The sequence below is a fragment of the Mobula birostris genome, chromosome 10 (assembly GCF_030028105.1).
Source record: "Mobula birostris isolate sMobBir1 chromosome 10, sMobBir1.hap1, whole genome shotgun sequence".
NCBI lineage: Eukaryota > Metazoa > Chordata > Chondrichthyes > Myliobatiformes > Myliobatidae > Mobula > Mobula birostris.
The window spans coordinates 47,456,319-47,469,200 of record NC_092379.1 but is presented as its reverse complement, the minus strand read 5'-3'; the positions used below and the strand labels follow the sequence as shown (position 1 = coordinate 47,469,200).

The 12,882-nt window shown below is 43.4% G+C and overlaps 1 protein-coding gene across 1 annotated transcript in view; it reads right to left on the bottom strand.

Annotated features, from left to right (window-relative positions):
* The window catches only part of LOC140203660 (probable G-protein coupled receptor 139), a 79,415-nt gene extending 68,121 nt beyond the window's left edge, over window positions 1-11,294 (bottom strand). The window contains exons 1-2 of the mRNA XM_072269708.1: window positions 11,225-11,294; window positions 7,465-7,503 (exon numbers count right to left, since the gene is read on the bottom strand). Of these exons, the coding sequence (XP_072125809.1) occupies window positions 7,465-7,503; window positions 11,225-11,294 (109 nt within the window). The remainder of the gene's footprint in view (window positions 1-7,464; window positions 7,504-11,224) is intronic.
* Window positions 11,295-12,882: the final 1,588 nt, after the last annotated feature.

Genomic DNA, 12,882 nt, shown 5'->3' with positions numbered 1-12,882 from the left:
CGCCTAGTCCTGTCTCGCAAGACACTTCATGACTTCGCCTAGTTCCGGAGTCCGAGCCCGAGTCAAGACGCAGGTTCTGGGTCCTTGTCCAGTCTCTGGCTCGGAGTGCGAACCCAAGCCTCGTCATATCCTCGCCTCGAAGAACCCAAGCCTCGTCATATCCTCGCCCCGAAGAACCCAAGCCATGAAGAACCCAAACCATGTCCAGTCCTGTATCCACGTCATGTCCTCGCCTAGCTCCGGAGTCCGAGCCCGAGTCAAGACCCAGGTTCTGGGTCCTTGTCCAGTCTCCGGCTCGGAGTCCAAGTCCAGGCTCCTAGTTCTCAGTTCCTTGTCCTGGTCCTGCTTGCCTAGCCAATGTCTCAGTCCAAACCTGTGTTCTAGTCCCAGCTCTCTAGTTAAGTCCTGTCCCTAGTACTTCAGTGTCTGTGTCTTGCATTTGGGTCCGCTCCCAGCGCCCCCTTTATGACATTAACTTCCCCGACTGAAGCCATCGCCACGTTATTTGAACTTTAAGCTTAGCGCGTCTTTCACTCTTGCTCACGCGTTCCTTCGCCTTTCTCGAGCTGTTTAACTCACGCTGTTTCATCCCGTAAATATCGGTGTGTGCGTGAGATTTTATGACATTCAGGTTCGTACGCGACGCCTACCTGTTCTGTCTGTGCACAGCTACATATCGATTAATAAAAGCAAGCACGCGGGAAATGGTTTTAACTGGTGTATTCACATTGCTGTGAGAGAGAAAACAATGCTCATCCGTTGACAACAGTGCATGAGCTGGCACAGATCAATAAGTAATACTAATGAAGTGTGTGTGTGTGTGTGTGTGTGTGTGTGTGTGTTGGGGGGGGGATGGGAGGGAACTCATTGCTCTAAAAGAAATAGATCCATACATTACACGTGTGTAGGCGTTTTCTTTCGCTTCTCTACAATCAGAAAAACATTACAGCACAAATCCTGAAGTTCAGGTCCGTGACTTAGTATATTTGACAAAAGAAATGACAAGCAGCCAGTGCTGGTTCCTACAGTTATCTCGACTATACCTTTTCCCACCCTGCCCCGTGTAGGCAATAATTCCACGCTCCTCACTTCCTACCACTCTATGGTGTATATACCAGTGATGAGGCTTTACAAGGAGGCACTTCCCAGAAGTTTTTCCTTCTTCGTTTTGCAGGGAGTCCTCTCTGTCCTGGTAGACAGAGCACTTGACTGCGGCTCTTCTACTACCGCTATCCTTGCTGTCATTCATCTCATCGTGTCCTCATTTTCTACCTCACCAGCATTTTGTTTCAGTAGTTCATCCTTCGCACTCTCCATTTTTCAGCAAGCGTTCGGCCAAAAGAGCTCCTGCCCACCACCTAGCCATATGAACATCCCTTCCAAGAAAAGCAGCAATTCACTTGTACTTGCTGCAAACCAATGAGCCGAAGAGGGTTGTGAGTGTTCCCGGTTTTCCTGAAGTGCATAATAATCTCTTTATTTTGTTGAGATTGTGGAAGGGTTAAGGATTTCTGTTTTGTAACCTTCTATAGCGCATTGTTATGCATATTTATCCTTTTGCATGCTTACCTTGCTTTGTTTTTTTTATTGCAGTTATGTAGCTATGTCCAGTCTTGTCCACATAATCCTGCTGGCATCAGTTGCATTGGAATATGTTGCACCCCACGATGTAGTTACAATCATAATGCAAAATAAACAGAGGTATCTATCCTAAATGCAGTTTACAAACAATATATACACATTTACAGATGGCGCGTGACCAAGTGGTTAAAGCGTTGGTCCAGTGATCTGAAGGTCGCTAGTCGAGCCTCAGCTGAGGCAGCGTGTTGTGTCCTTGAGCAAGCTGTATCGGCCCTTGCCCTTCCCTTGGAAAATATCGGTGGCATGGAGAGGGGAGACTTGCAGCATGGGCAACTGCCGGTCTTCCATTTCTGGTAGGTTATCAATGCGGAGTCTAGGATAGTATATAAAAAGACACGGCATTTAACTTCCCGAATTCAATGCATGCCCTTAGGGTGCCTTCCTTCTTGGGGCCGAGAACCATATGAATGCTTTGACTATTTGAAAGCTTCATGGCTCCCAGCTCCAGAATGGTTCGAATCTCCTCCTTCAGGGCTCTTCAGGTCGCTCTGGCACTCTGTAATAGTGTTGGCGTACTGAACCCTGGTCAGCCTACAGCCTACAGAGAAGAAGTCATCACCCTGACACAGTCGTGTCAAGAAAAGAACCTCTCCCAGTATGTGGCAAAACAAAAGAGCTGGTTGTGGACTGCAGGAGCGCCGGAGACAGGCTAACCCCTATTGACACCAATGTATCTGGGCTTGAGAGGGTGAATAACTTCAGTTTACTCGGTATTCACATCACCGAAGCCCTCATCTGGTTTGTAGATACCGGCTGTGCGGTGAAAAATAAAGCACAACAGGACTTTATCACCTCAGGCGGTTGAAGAAGTTCGGCATGAGTCCCCAGATCCTAAGGACTTTCTACAGGGGCACAATTGAGAGAATCCTGATTGGTTGTATCACTGCCTGGTATGGGAACGGTACCTCCCTTCATCGCAGGTCTCTTCAGACAGTTGTACGGACAGCCCAACCGCATCTGTGGATGTGAACTTCCCACTACACAGGATGTTTACAGTGTCGGGTGCGTTAAAAGGACCCAAAGGATCATTGGGGACCCAATTCAGATATGTCCATACATGGCCTCCTCTATTGCCATGATGAAGCTAAACTCAGGTTGGAGGAGCAAAACCTCATATACCGTCTAGGTAGTCTCCAACCCCCTTGGTATGAACATAGAATTCTCCAACTTCCGGTAATTTCCTCCCCCTCCTTTCCCCTACCCCTATGTCACTCTGCCCCCTCCCCCAGCTGCCTATCACCTCCCTCATGGTTCCGCCTCCTTCTACTACCCATTGTGTTTTCCCCTATTCTTTCTTCACCTTTCCTGCCAATCACCTCCCTGTCTCCCCTCCCCCACCCCTTTATCTTTCCCCTTACTAGTTTTTCACCTGGAACCTACCAGCCTTCTCCTTCCCGCCCTCCCCCCACCTTTTTTTATAGGGCCTTTGCCCCTTCCCCCTACAGTCCTGATGAAGGGTTCCGGCCCGAAACGTCGACCGATCTTTTCCACGGATGCTGCCCGACCTGTTGAGTTCCTCCAGCGTGTTGTGAGTATTGGGGACCTAAGGCACCCCCAACCAGAATTTGTTCCAGCTGCTACCATCCGGGAAACGGTACCGCAACATTAAAGCCAGAAGTAACAAGCTCCGGGCCACCTTGTTCCACCAGGCCATCAGACTGATTAATTCACGCTGACACAATTGTATTTCTAAGCTATATTGACTGTTCCTGGTAGCTTTATATCACAAGATGCTAGAAGTAAAGTAAAAATAAAAAGAAGAACCGAAATTGCCAAAACCAACTTTTGAAAAATGAAACTAATTTTTACCAATAGACACATTTCTATGACAACAAGGCTTAGGCTACTTAAATGTTACATCTGGTCAATCTTGTTATATGCTTCCGAAACATGGACTATAACACCAGAACTCCGAAGAAACTTAGAAGCAACAGAAATGCAGTTTCTTAGAAGAATGCTGAAAATATCATATAGAGATAGGGTAACTAATGAGACAGTACTCCAACGTGCCCATACAAAAAGATGTCTAATGAGTACATTTCATGAGAGGAAACTTGAATTCCTGTGCTATGTCATCAGAAATGGAGAAATAGAATGCCTTACGTTACAAGGCCGTATGCCCGGGAAATACGGAAGAGGAAGGCAAAGAAGAAAATATATGGACACTGTGAAAGAACTAACAGGTATAAGTGTGCGAGATATTGACGCTGCATGGGATCGTTCTATGTGGAAAGCCATGATCGCCCAAGCGTGTAACGCACAAGACACCTGAAGAAGAAGAAGAAGAAGACTGACTGTTCTGTTGTATATCTTACTGTATATACTATTTATTACAAATTACTATAATTTGCCAATTACACGTCAGACAGAGACGTAACTCCTCACGTATGTGAAAAATGTAAGAAATAAAGTCAATTCAATTCAATTCATATCATTTCAATTCAATTCAGGTCTGATCCTGATGGAATCTTTGAGGACATTTGTCAGTCTTGGTCTCTGGTGAAACAGCTGTTAAAAGTCAGATAACTCCATTTGCAGCTCAGTTAGGTGCTAGCCAGCGATATTGCAGAGGTCAACCTTCCCAAGCCTCTTAATATTGTTATTAATAGGAACTTCATCTGTACAAGTCTCAACAGAAGGAGGAGAGCGGGCGTATTTCTCAAGGTTCTATTGCGGGCATGACCTTCTAGGCCCTTTGGGTCCTCCCTTGCACAAACTAGCTTCCAAGTCAGGAAAAGGTTGTAACTCAGCCATTGCTTAGTTTTTAACACGAGTCACGACAAAATAAGAAACAGCACTCTCTACCCCTGGATTAACAAATGGATGTCATCGGCTATTTCCTTTCTTCAGTAACTTTGTAACACAGGCAAATCTACACCTCCCCCCCCACCCCCAGAATCATGACAGCTGGTAGTCTCTCCAGCACCATGAAATTCATCAAATACTTATGGCTCTCCAGCTCAGTAGTGAGTTCTGCCATAAAACCATGTGACATAAGAGAAGAATTAGGCAATTTGGCCCATCAAGCCTGTTCCGCTATTTCATTGTGGCTGCTCTTACCTTCTCTCCATATTCCTTTATGTCCTAATAAAGAATCTGTTATTCTCGGCGTTAAATATATGTAAAGTCTTTGCCACTGCAGCAGCCAGTGGCAACAAATTCCACGCATTCATTACTTCCTGGCTGAAGAAATTCCTCCTCATCTCCGTTGTAAAGGGCGCCCCTCTATTCTGAGGCTGTGTCCTCTGGTCCTAGACTCTCCACCATAGGAAACATCCTCTCCACTCTATGGAGATCTTTCATCATGCAATACTTTACAATTCCAGTGAATACAGGTTCAAAGCCATCAAACGCTCTTCATATGGTAATCTTTTCAATGCTGGAATCAATTTCATGAAATTGCTTTGAAGCTTTTCCAGTGTCCGCACATCCTTTCTAAGAAAAAGGGCCCAACACTGCTCACAATACTCCAAGTGAGGCCTCACCAGTGCTTTATAAAGCCTCAACATTACATCTTAGCTTTTATATCCTAGTCCTCTTGAATTGAGTGTTATCACTACATTTTCCTTCGTCAATACCGATTCAACCTGCAAATTAACCTTCAGGAAATCCTCCATAAATAATTCCAAGTCTTTCGAGGGAGAGGGAGGAGAGGATGGCGGCGCGACGCAGAGCGCGCGGCTGTTCCGAATCATAAATATCGTATCTGTGAAATAGGATGCCGTGCGCAATCCTGATTTGATGGAGACGGACGTAAAGAAGCACGGAGGAACATCTGGAGAAACTTCTGAACTGGCTGCTTCGCTGTCGTGGCTACTGTGCGATCGAGAATCTCCGGAGGTAAAGGCCCCAAATCCTCGGCCTTGCCTATTGCTTGTTGCCGGGGCCGGGGTCGAAGCGCTCGGCAGAGATGGTGCTCGGTGCCGGAGAGCTAGTCGGAGGCTCGGAGTTTTCGGACGGACTTGGATTCGGACTGTGGTCAGATGCTTCCGGGATGCTACATCGGCAAGTTTGCGGCGCTGGAGGTTTACCGTCTGCGTGAGATAATGGGACTTCCGAGAGACTTTGAGATTTTACCGTGCCTATGGTCTGTTCTTATTAAATTACGATATTGCTTGCACTGTTGAAACTATATGTTACAATTATGTGGCTTTTGTCAGTTTTTCAGTCTTGGTTTGTCATGTGTTTTCTGCGATATCATTCTGGAAAAGCATTGTATCATTTCTTAATGCATGCATTACTAAATGACAATAAAAGAGGACTGCGTGTCGTCATAATCTAATCTAATCTAAAGTCCCTTTGCGCCTCATATATTTGACTTTTCTTTCCATTTATAACATTGTCAACTCTTTTATTTCTTCTATCAAAGTGCATGACCATGCACTTCCTGACACTGTATTCCATCTAACACTTCCTTGATCGTTCTTTTTCTATATTCTCTATTCTTCCTCAGAACTATCTGTCCCTCCACCTATCTGTATTGTCCGCATGCGTTAGAACAATGCCAGCAGCAATTCCGTCGTACAAGTTATTGACATGTAACAAACAAAGAAGCGGTCAGAACACAGTCCGCTGTTGAACACCACTAGTCACAGGTAACCAATTAAAAAAGTTCCCTTTATTCTCACACTTTGCACTTTGCCTACTGCCAATCAGCCACTGCTTTATCCATGCTAGTATCTTTCCTGTAATACCATGGTCTCTGAACTTGATAAGCACCCTCATGTGTGGCACCTTGTCAAATGCCTTCGGAAATTGGAAGTACACAATATCATGCGATTGTCCTTTGTCTATCCTGCTTGCTTTTCATCAAAGAATTACAACAGATTTGTCATTTAAGATTTTCCTTTGAGGAAACCATGCTGAATGCGGCCTATTTTATTATGTGTCTCCAAGTACCCCGAAACCATATCCTTAACAATCGAATTCTACATCTTCCCAACCACTGAGGTCAGACTAGCTGGCTTATAATTATCTGTCTTCTGCCTCTTTCCCTTGTTGAAGAGTGGAGTAATGTTTGCTATTTTCCAGTCTCCCGTAAACATTTAAGAATCTAATGACACAATCTAATGATTAATCTAATGATTAATGACACAATCTTATCAGGTTCTCCACCAGAACCCTGGCTTATACACCGTCTGGTCCAGGTGACATATCTACTTTAAGACATTTAAGTTTCCCAAGATCCTTCTTCATAGTAATGGCAACTTCAGACACTTCTAACCCATTGACACTCTCGAACTTACAGCATACTGCTAGTGTCTTCTATAGTCAAGCTTCTTATTGTGCTGCCGGAACTAGTTGGAAAAGGATTCCTGCTTCATTTACTCAAAAGCCCTTCGCTTATACTCTTCAAAGATGACAAATTCAACGACAAGTTGGTTTTCAATCTGGAAGCAGGCATGAAAATTAGCGTCATCTGTATCCTGCATCTTATTTACTTAAACCGGAGTACCTTTATTTCCATCTGTGTGTGGCTTCCCTATTAATCTCTTTTTTATGAGAACTCCAGCCTTGTGTTTAACGTGTTGAGTCTCAATATAGCGGAGAGAAGAGCGCGTTTCACAGAGTTAGTTTATTAGATTGACGTTGGCTTTAATAGTGATCGGAATTTTCTTTCCAGTGTTCGTAGTAAAGAAGGATATTCTCTCGGACATCTAACATATAAGTCAGTTATATCACAATGGCTAAAACGTTAGAATAATTTTCCTTACAGTACATATTTTCTTAATTCTAAGTACTTCTATAACATTGTCTGTTAGTGTAAGTTTCTGCAAATGAATACGTTTTCTCTGACTTCATTTGATACTTTCGAGAGGCTGCACTTTCCTTGCAACAGGATCACAATCGTAACAAAGTTAGCTGTAAGAGAGGTGGAGAAACCAGAAGGTAATTGGTAGTCAGTCTTCTGACAAGTTTATCAGTAAAAGGGCGGATATGAAACTCACATATTTGACAGCTAATTCGGCGATTAAAATAGATCGATTATCTACTTTTGCATTAAAATAATTATCCCAAACGCACATAAAATATCGAATGTAACATATGATACAAACGTTGGTTCCAAACATAGGAAGACTTTCGTGTTTCAGGAGACTGAATCCATCGTTTAAAAATCAAACCGACCAACAATTTTAAACACGTGAGGGTTCTAATAAGTTACAGCGTAGTGCGTGAAATATACAAAGCTGTACAGAGCAGTAATTTTATTAAAAAGTCAAACAGAACTATGAAGGGACTGGAATCAGATTATAGAGAGCGAGAAATCATGAAGACTCAAAAAATAACTTCAGTAACTGTCGTTCAAACATTGACTCTTCTTCAAGAATAGAAACATGTAAAGGCGAAATCCAGTGCTCATTTCGACTTTGACCAATAGCATCAGTGAGGTGTTGCAACAGAAGATGATATCTGATTGATCATTTCTTATTTTTTTTCATTGTTTTGGTGGAATTTTGGTTTTGGCACAAGAATGCATTACATTTCACAACCCATTTTATCTGGAAAAGTCGACATATCGATTGTCAGGTCTGAATTCGCTTCTATCAACGAATGGAGGTTAGAAACTGTGACTTGTCTTGACAATAATTCGTTTCGAAAATTCAACGAAGAGCTTATTTGCTATATAACGAATAGTAGAATTATACTTAATATAAATAGATGTAAATAACAAGGCAGGAGGCACCTTTACAGGGAAGCTCATAATAAATACTCCATCCGCACGAGTGCTGTTAGTTTAACAGCGCCAGTCGCGGCGTTGTAATGAATTATTACATTAAATTATTATTTAAGTGAAACCAGTGTCAGCTAATTCGTTGATAATAAGCATCCGGTACTGAAAGAGCAAGTTAAAGTTTAGGTTTATTGTACATATATCACACGCACCATATTAAATACTATTTCCACAATAACATTAACAGATAAAGAGTATTATATATGAACCCCCCTCCCCCTTTTACTGGGCGTCTCCGGAAATCCGGTTCGTTAGCCTCTCGTTAAGAGCCACTAGGTTCCGCGGCGATAAACCCACCTTTTTCAGGCTTCATACGATTCTCGGGTGTCTACGAATTTAGTCCCGCCCACCCAAACTCCGGTTTGCGTGAATGCTGTGTGATTTACTGCCCCGGCCATCGCCCGTCGTCAAGAAATAACAGATCGTATACTGCATACAATTAATAAGGAGCATATTTAAGCATGTTAACTTAAGATAACAATTATTAAAAGGAAACAGAAAAAAACGAAAAGGACCCATTATACTTAAACAGTCACATGTGCACGGTGGAGCCCAAATCTTACCTTGTCTGTGACTCGCACGCTGAACTCGTAGTCTGCGTGAAAGCACATCATGTCGCTCGAAATGCATCTTGAACGAACAGGCTCTCCCACGGAAGTATTGGTCCTTCCTCCTCGAAGCCATTCATCTGCACAAAGCAACTTGTGCAACAGGGACGCCATCCTCCACGATCTTCACTCCTGTCTTCGTAGTAGTAGTAGAGTAGTAGTAGTCATACTTTATTGATGCCGGGGGGAATTGGTTTTCGTTACAGTTGCACCACAAATAATAAATAAATAATAAATAGTAATAGAACCATAATAGTTAAATAGTAATATGTATATTATGCCAGTAAATTATGAAATAAGTCCAGGACCAGCCTATTGGCTCAAGATATTTGACCCTCCAAGGGAGGAGTTGTAAAGTTTGATGGCCACAGGCAGGAATGACTTCCTTTGACGCTCTGTGTTGCATCTCAGTGGAATGAGTCTCTGGCTGAATGTACTCCTGTGCCCACCCAGTACCTTATGTAGTGGATGGGAAACATTGACCAAGATGGCATGCAACTCAGACAGCATCCTCTTTTCAGACATCACAGTGAGAGAGTCCAGTTCCATCCCCACAACGTCACTGGCCTTACGGATGAGTTTGTTGATTCTGTTGGTGTCTGTTACCCTCAGCCTGCTGCCCCAGCACACAACAGCAAACATAATAGCACTGGCCACCACAGACTCGTAAAACATCCTCAGCATCTTCCGGCAGATGTTAAAGGAACTCAGCCTCCTCAGGAAATAGAGATGGCTCTGACCCTTCTTGTAGACAGTCTCAGTGCTCTTTGACCAGTCCAGTTTATTGTCAATTCGTATCCCCAGGTATTTGTAATCCTCCACCACGTCCACACTGACCCCTGGATGGAAACAGAGGTCACCGGTACCTTAGCTCTCTTCAGATCTACCACCAGCTCCTTAGTCTTTTTCACATTAAGCTGCAGATAATTCTGCTTACACCATGTGACAAAGTTTCCTACCGTAGCCCTGTACTCAGCCTCATCTCCCTTGCTGATGCATCCAACTATGGCAGAGTCATCAGAAAACTTCTGAATATGACAAGACTCTGTGCAGTAGTTGAAGTCCGAGATGTAAATGGTGAAGAGAAAGGGAGACAAGACAGTCCCCTGTGGAGCCCCAGTGCTGCTGATCACTCTGTCGGACACACAGTGTTGCAAGCACATGTACTGTGGTCTGCCAGTCAAGAATCCATGACACCAGGGAAGCATCCACCTGCATCGCTGTCAGCTTCTCCCCCAGCAGAGCAGGGCGGATGGTGTTGAACACACTGGAGAAGTCAAAAAACTTCTTCTTCCAGCTCCTGGCAACAACGACCTCTCCCCCGACGTTCTATAGAAAATTCTCCCACTTCTACCATTCTAATTGGCTGACACCACATTCCGAAGGTGAACAACAAAGCCCCTTCTCTCAGCTGACCACCAAACAAGCTACAAGCAGAACAGACTGGTCTTACAAAACTGTAAAATGAAATGCCTACAGCATAGCATTAAAAACAAATTAACCAGGGAGTTACATATGGACGTACGAGTTGACATAAAGCGCAGTTACTACATATAGTTAAATGTACAACAGACTTATTACTACTGGCGCTGTCAGAAGTAATGTATACTGGGTGGTAACAGGGTATTTAGAATTCTCACGGCTGGGTGCGAGAAGCTGTTACCCAACTTTGTAATAGTGTGGTACCTTCTGCCTGACGGTAGGAGGTCTAAGAGATTACGGGACGGATTGTGCAGGTCAGACAGATAGAAAACGGAAGCTGATACAGAAAATAATGACAGGTGATCATTTTAACGATCAGTTACATAAGTCGATGCCGTGACAGAATTTTTGCCATTATCCAGTTTGAAGTAGAGCATTTTTGCATTGCCGTGTAGACCTACAATCGGAACAGGTAGAGCGTAAACCGAGATGAAGTCAAGCCGAACGGGGAAAGGGTCAATAGAATGTTAGAACTGATTTCAGAGCAGTACTAGGCATTCATGATCATGACCCGTGAAAGAATAAGACAATGCTGTAAAATAAATTATTTTTGTAATAATCCAATGAGAATAATTATATAAAGAGATTCCCTTTGTCAAGAGATGTTATTACGTTCGTATTTCATTAAGAAAAGACAACAAAGAAGCAATGGATAATCAGAGCACCCAGGCGGAGACTGAAAAGAATAGTTATAATCAACGGGACATTTAGCTATGACATGGTCAAAAATTAAATAATCTCTTGTTCATATAAACTTTACAGAGAACACCGAAAGCGGCGAGAACAGAATAATAAATCGCAAAGACTGGTCCATTTCCAAGCGCATGCATTTCCCGTGACGATGTGGAGGTAAGCCGTAGTCACTGAAAACAAAGTATTTGACGCGTCTATTTATACCTGATGTCAACTACCAGAGAGACCATTAGGTTGAATCATCACAATTGTTCATTACAATTTTCTGAGCAAATTAAAACAGTCGTGTTCAGGCGTATGCCGATCAATCCAGCCGAAAACATTAAAATTTAAGACCAATTGATAAAGCTAAAAATAGAATCCTTGTATCTAATGAGATAAAGGTAAGCTGGAAATAGATGAGAAAGATTGTGGATTAGTACCGGACACGCAGTAAAGTAAAATTGAATGTGAAGTGGTAATATGGCATGAAATTGACTGAAACGCAGTGTGAAGCGATATGAAAGCTTTCTTTTAGATTATTGGGAATTTCACCCTTGTGACCGATAGATCTGTTCAAATATATTGAATGACCCGATTCATTAACCAATATACACGTTTAGGATTTGTAACATGCATCATAAACTGCGATCATAAACATCTTGTATTGAGCAGTGGTGCCCTGGGGAAGAGGCGCTGACTGTCCAGTCTATCTATTCCTCTTAATATATTGTATACCTCTATCATGTCTCCTGTCATCCTGCTTCTCTCCAAAGAGTAAAGCCCTAACTCTCTTAATCTCTGATCAAAATCCATACTCTCTAAACCAGGCCCCATCCTGTTAAGCCTCCTCTGTAACCTTTCCAATGCACAGTACTCTAAGTGTGGCCTAACCCGAGTTTTATAGAGCTGCATCACTACCTCGCGACTCTTAAACTCTTAAACTCTATCCCTCGACTTATGACAGCTAACACCCCATAAGCTTTCTTAACTACCCTATCTACCTGTGAGGCAACTTTCAGGGATCTGTGGACATGTGGACATCTGTGTACATCGGAAGTTTATTATCAAAGTACATATACGTCACAGTTTCAATGATGGGGTGAATGAATTTGAGTGAGGTCATCCTTTCCATCCATGCTGGGTTACGAGCTGGTGATCTCTTTGGAAACTCACCCGGCAGAAGACAATGGCAAACCACTGCTGTAACTTGCCTCGTACGCGGTTCCCCACTACGTCAGAGAGGCGTGGAGGGAAATCGTCCGGCAACTGGAGAAACTCCGGATGTGACGTAACTTTCCTTTCCATCCCCACTAGTTCAATAGTCTGATGGCTGAAGGCTCATAATTGTCCCTAATCCCGCGTTGTGAGTTCTGAGGGTCCAGTATCTTTTTGGTGATGGCAGCAGCGAGAGGAAAGCATGGTTTGTATGGCGGGGGTTCTTGATGATGGATGATGCGGCAGCACTCCGTGCAGATATGCTCAACGACGGGGAGGGCTTTACCCGTGGTGGGCTGAGCCGTATCGACTACATTTTGTAGGAATTCATTTCAAGAGCTTTGGTGTTTTTATACCAGGCCCTGATGCAGCCAGTCAAGATAAACTCTATTACATATCTACAGACGTTTGTCAAAGGTTTGATATCCTGTCGGACATTCGCAAACTGCTGAGGAAATAGAGGCGCTGCAGTGTTTTCTTCATGATCACACTCGCGTGCTGGTCTCAGGGCAGATCCTCTGGAATTAT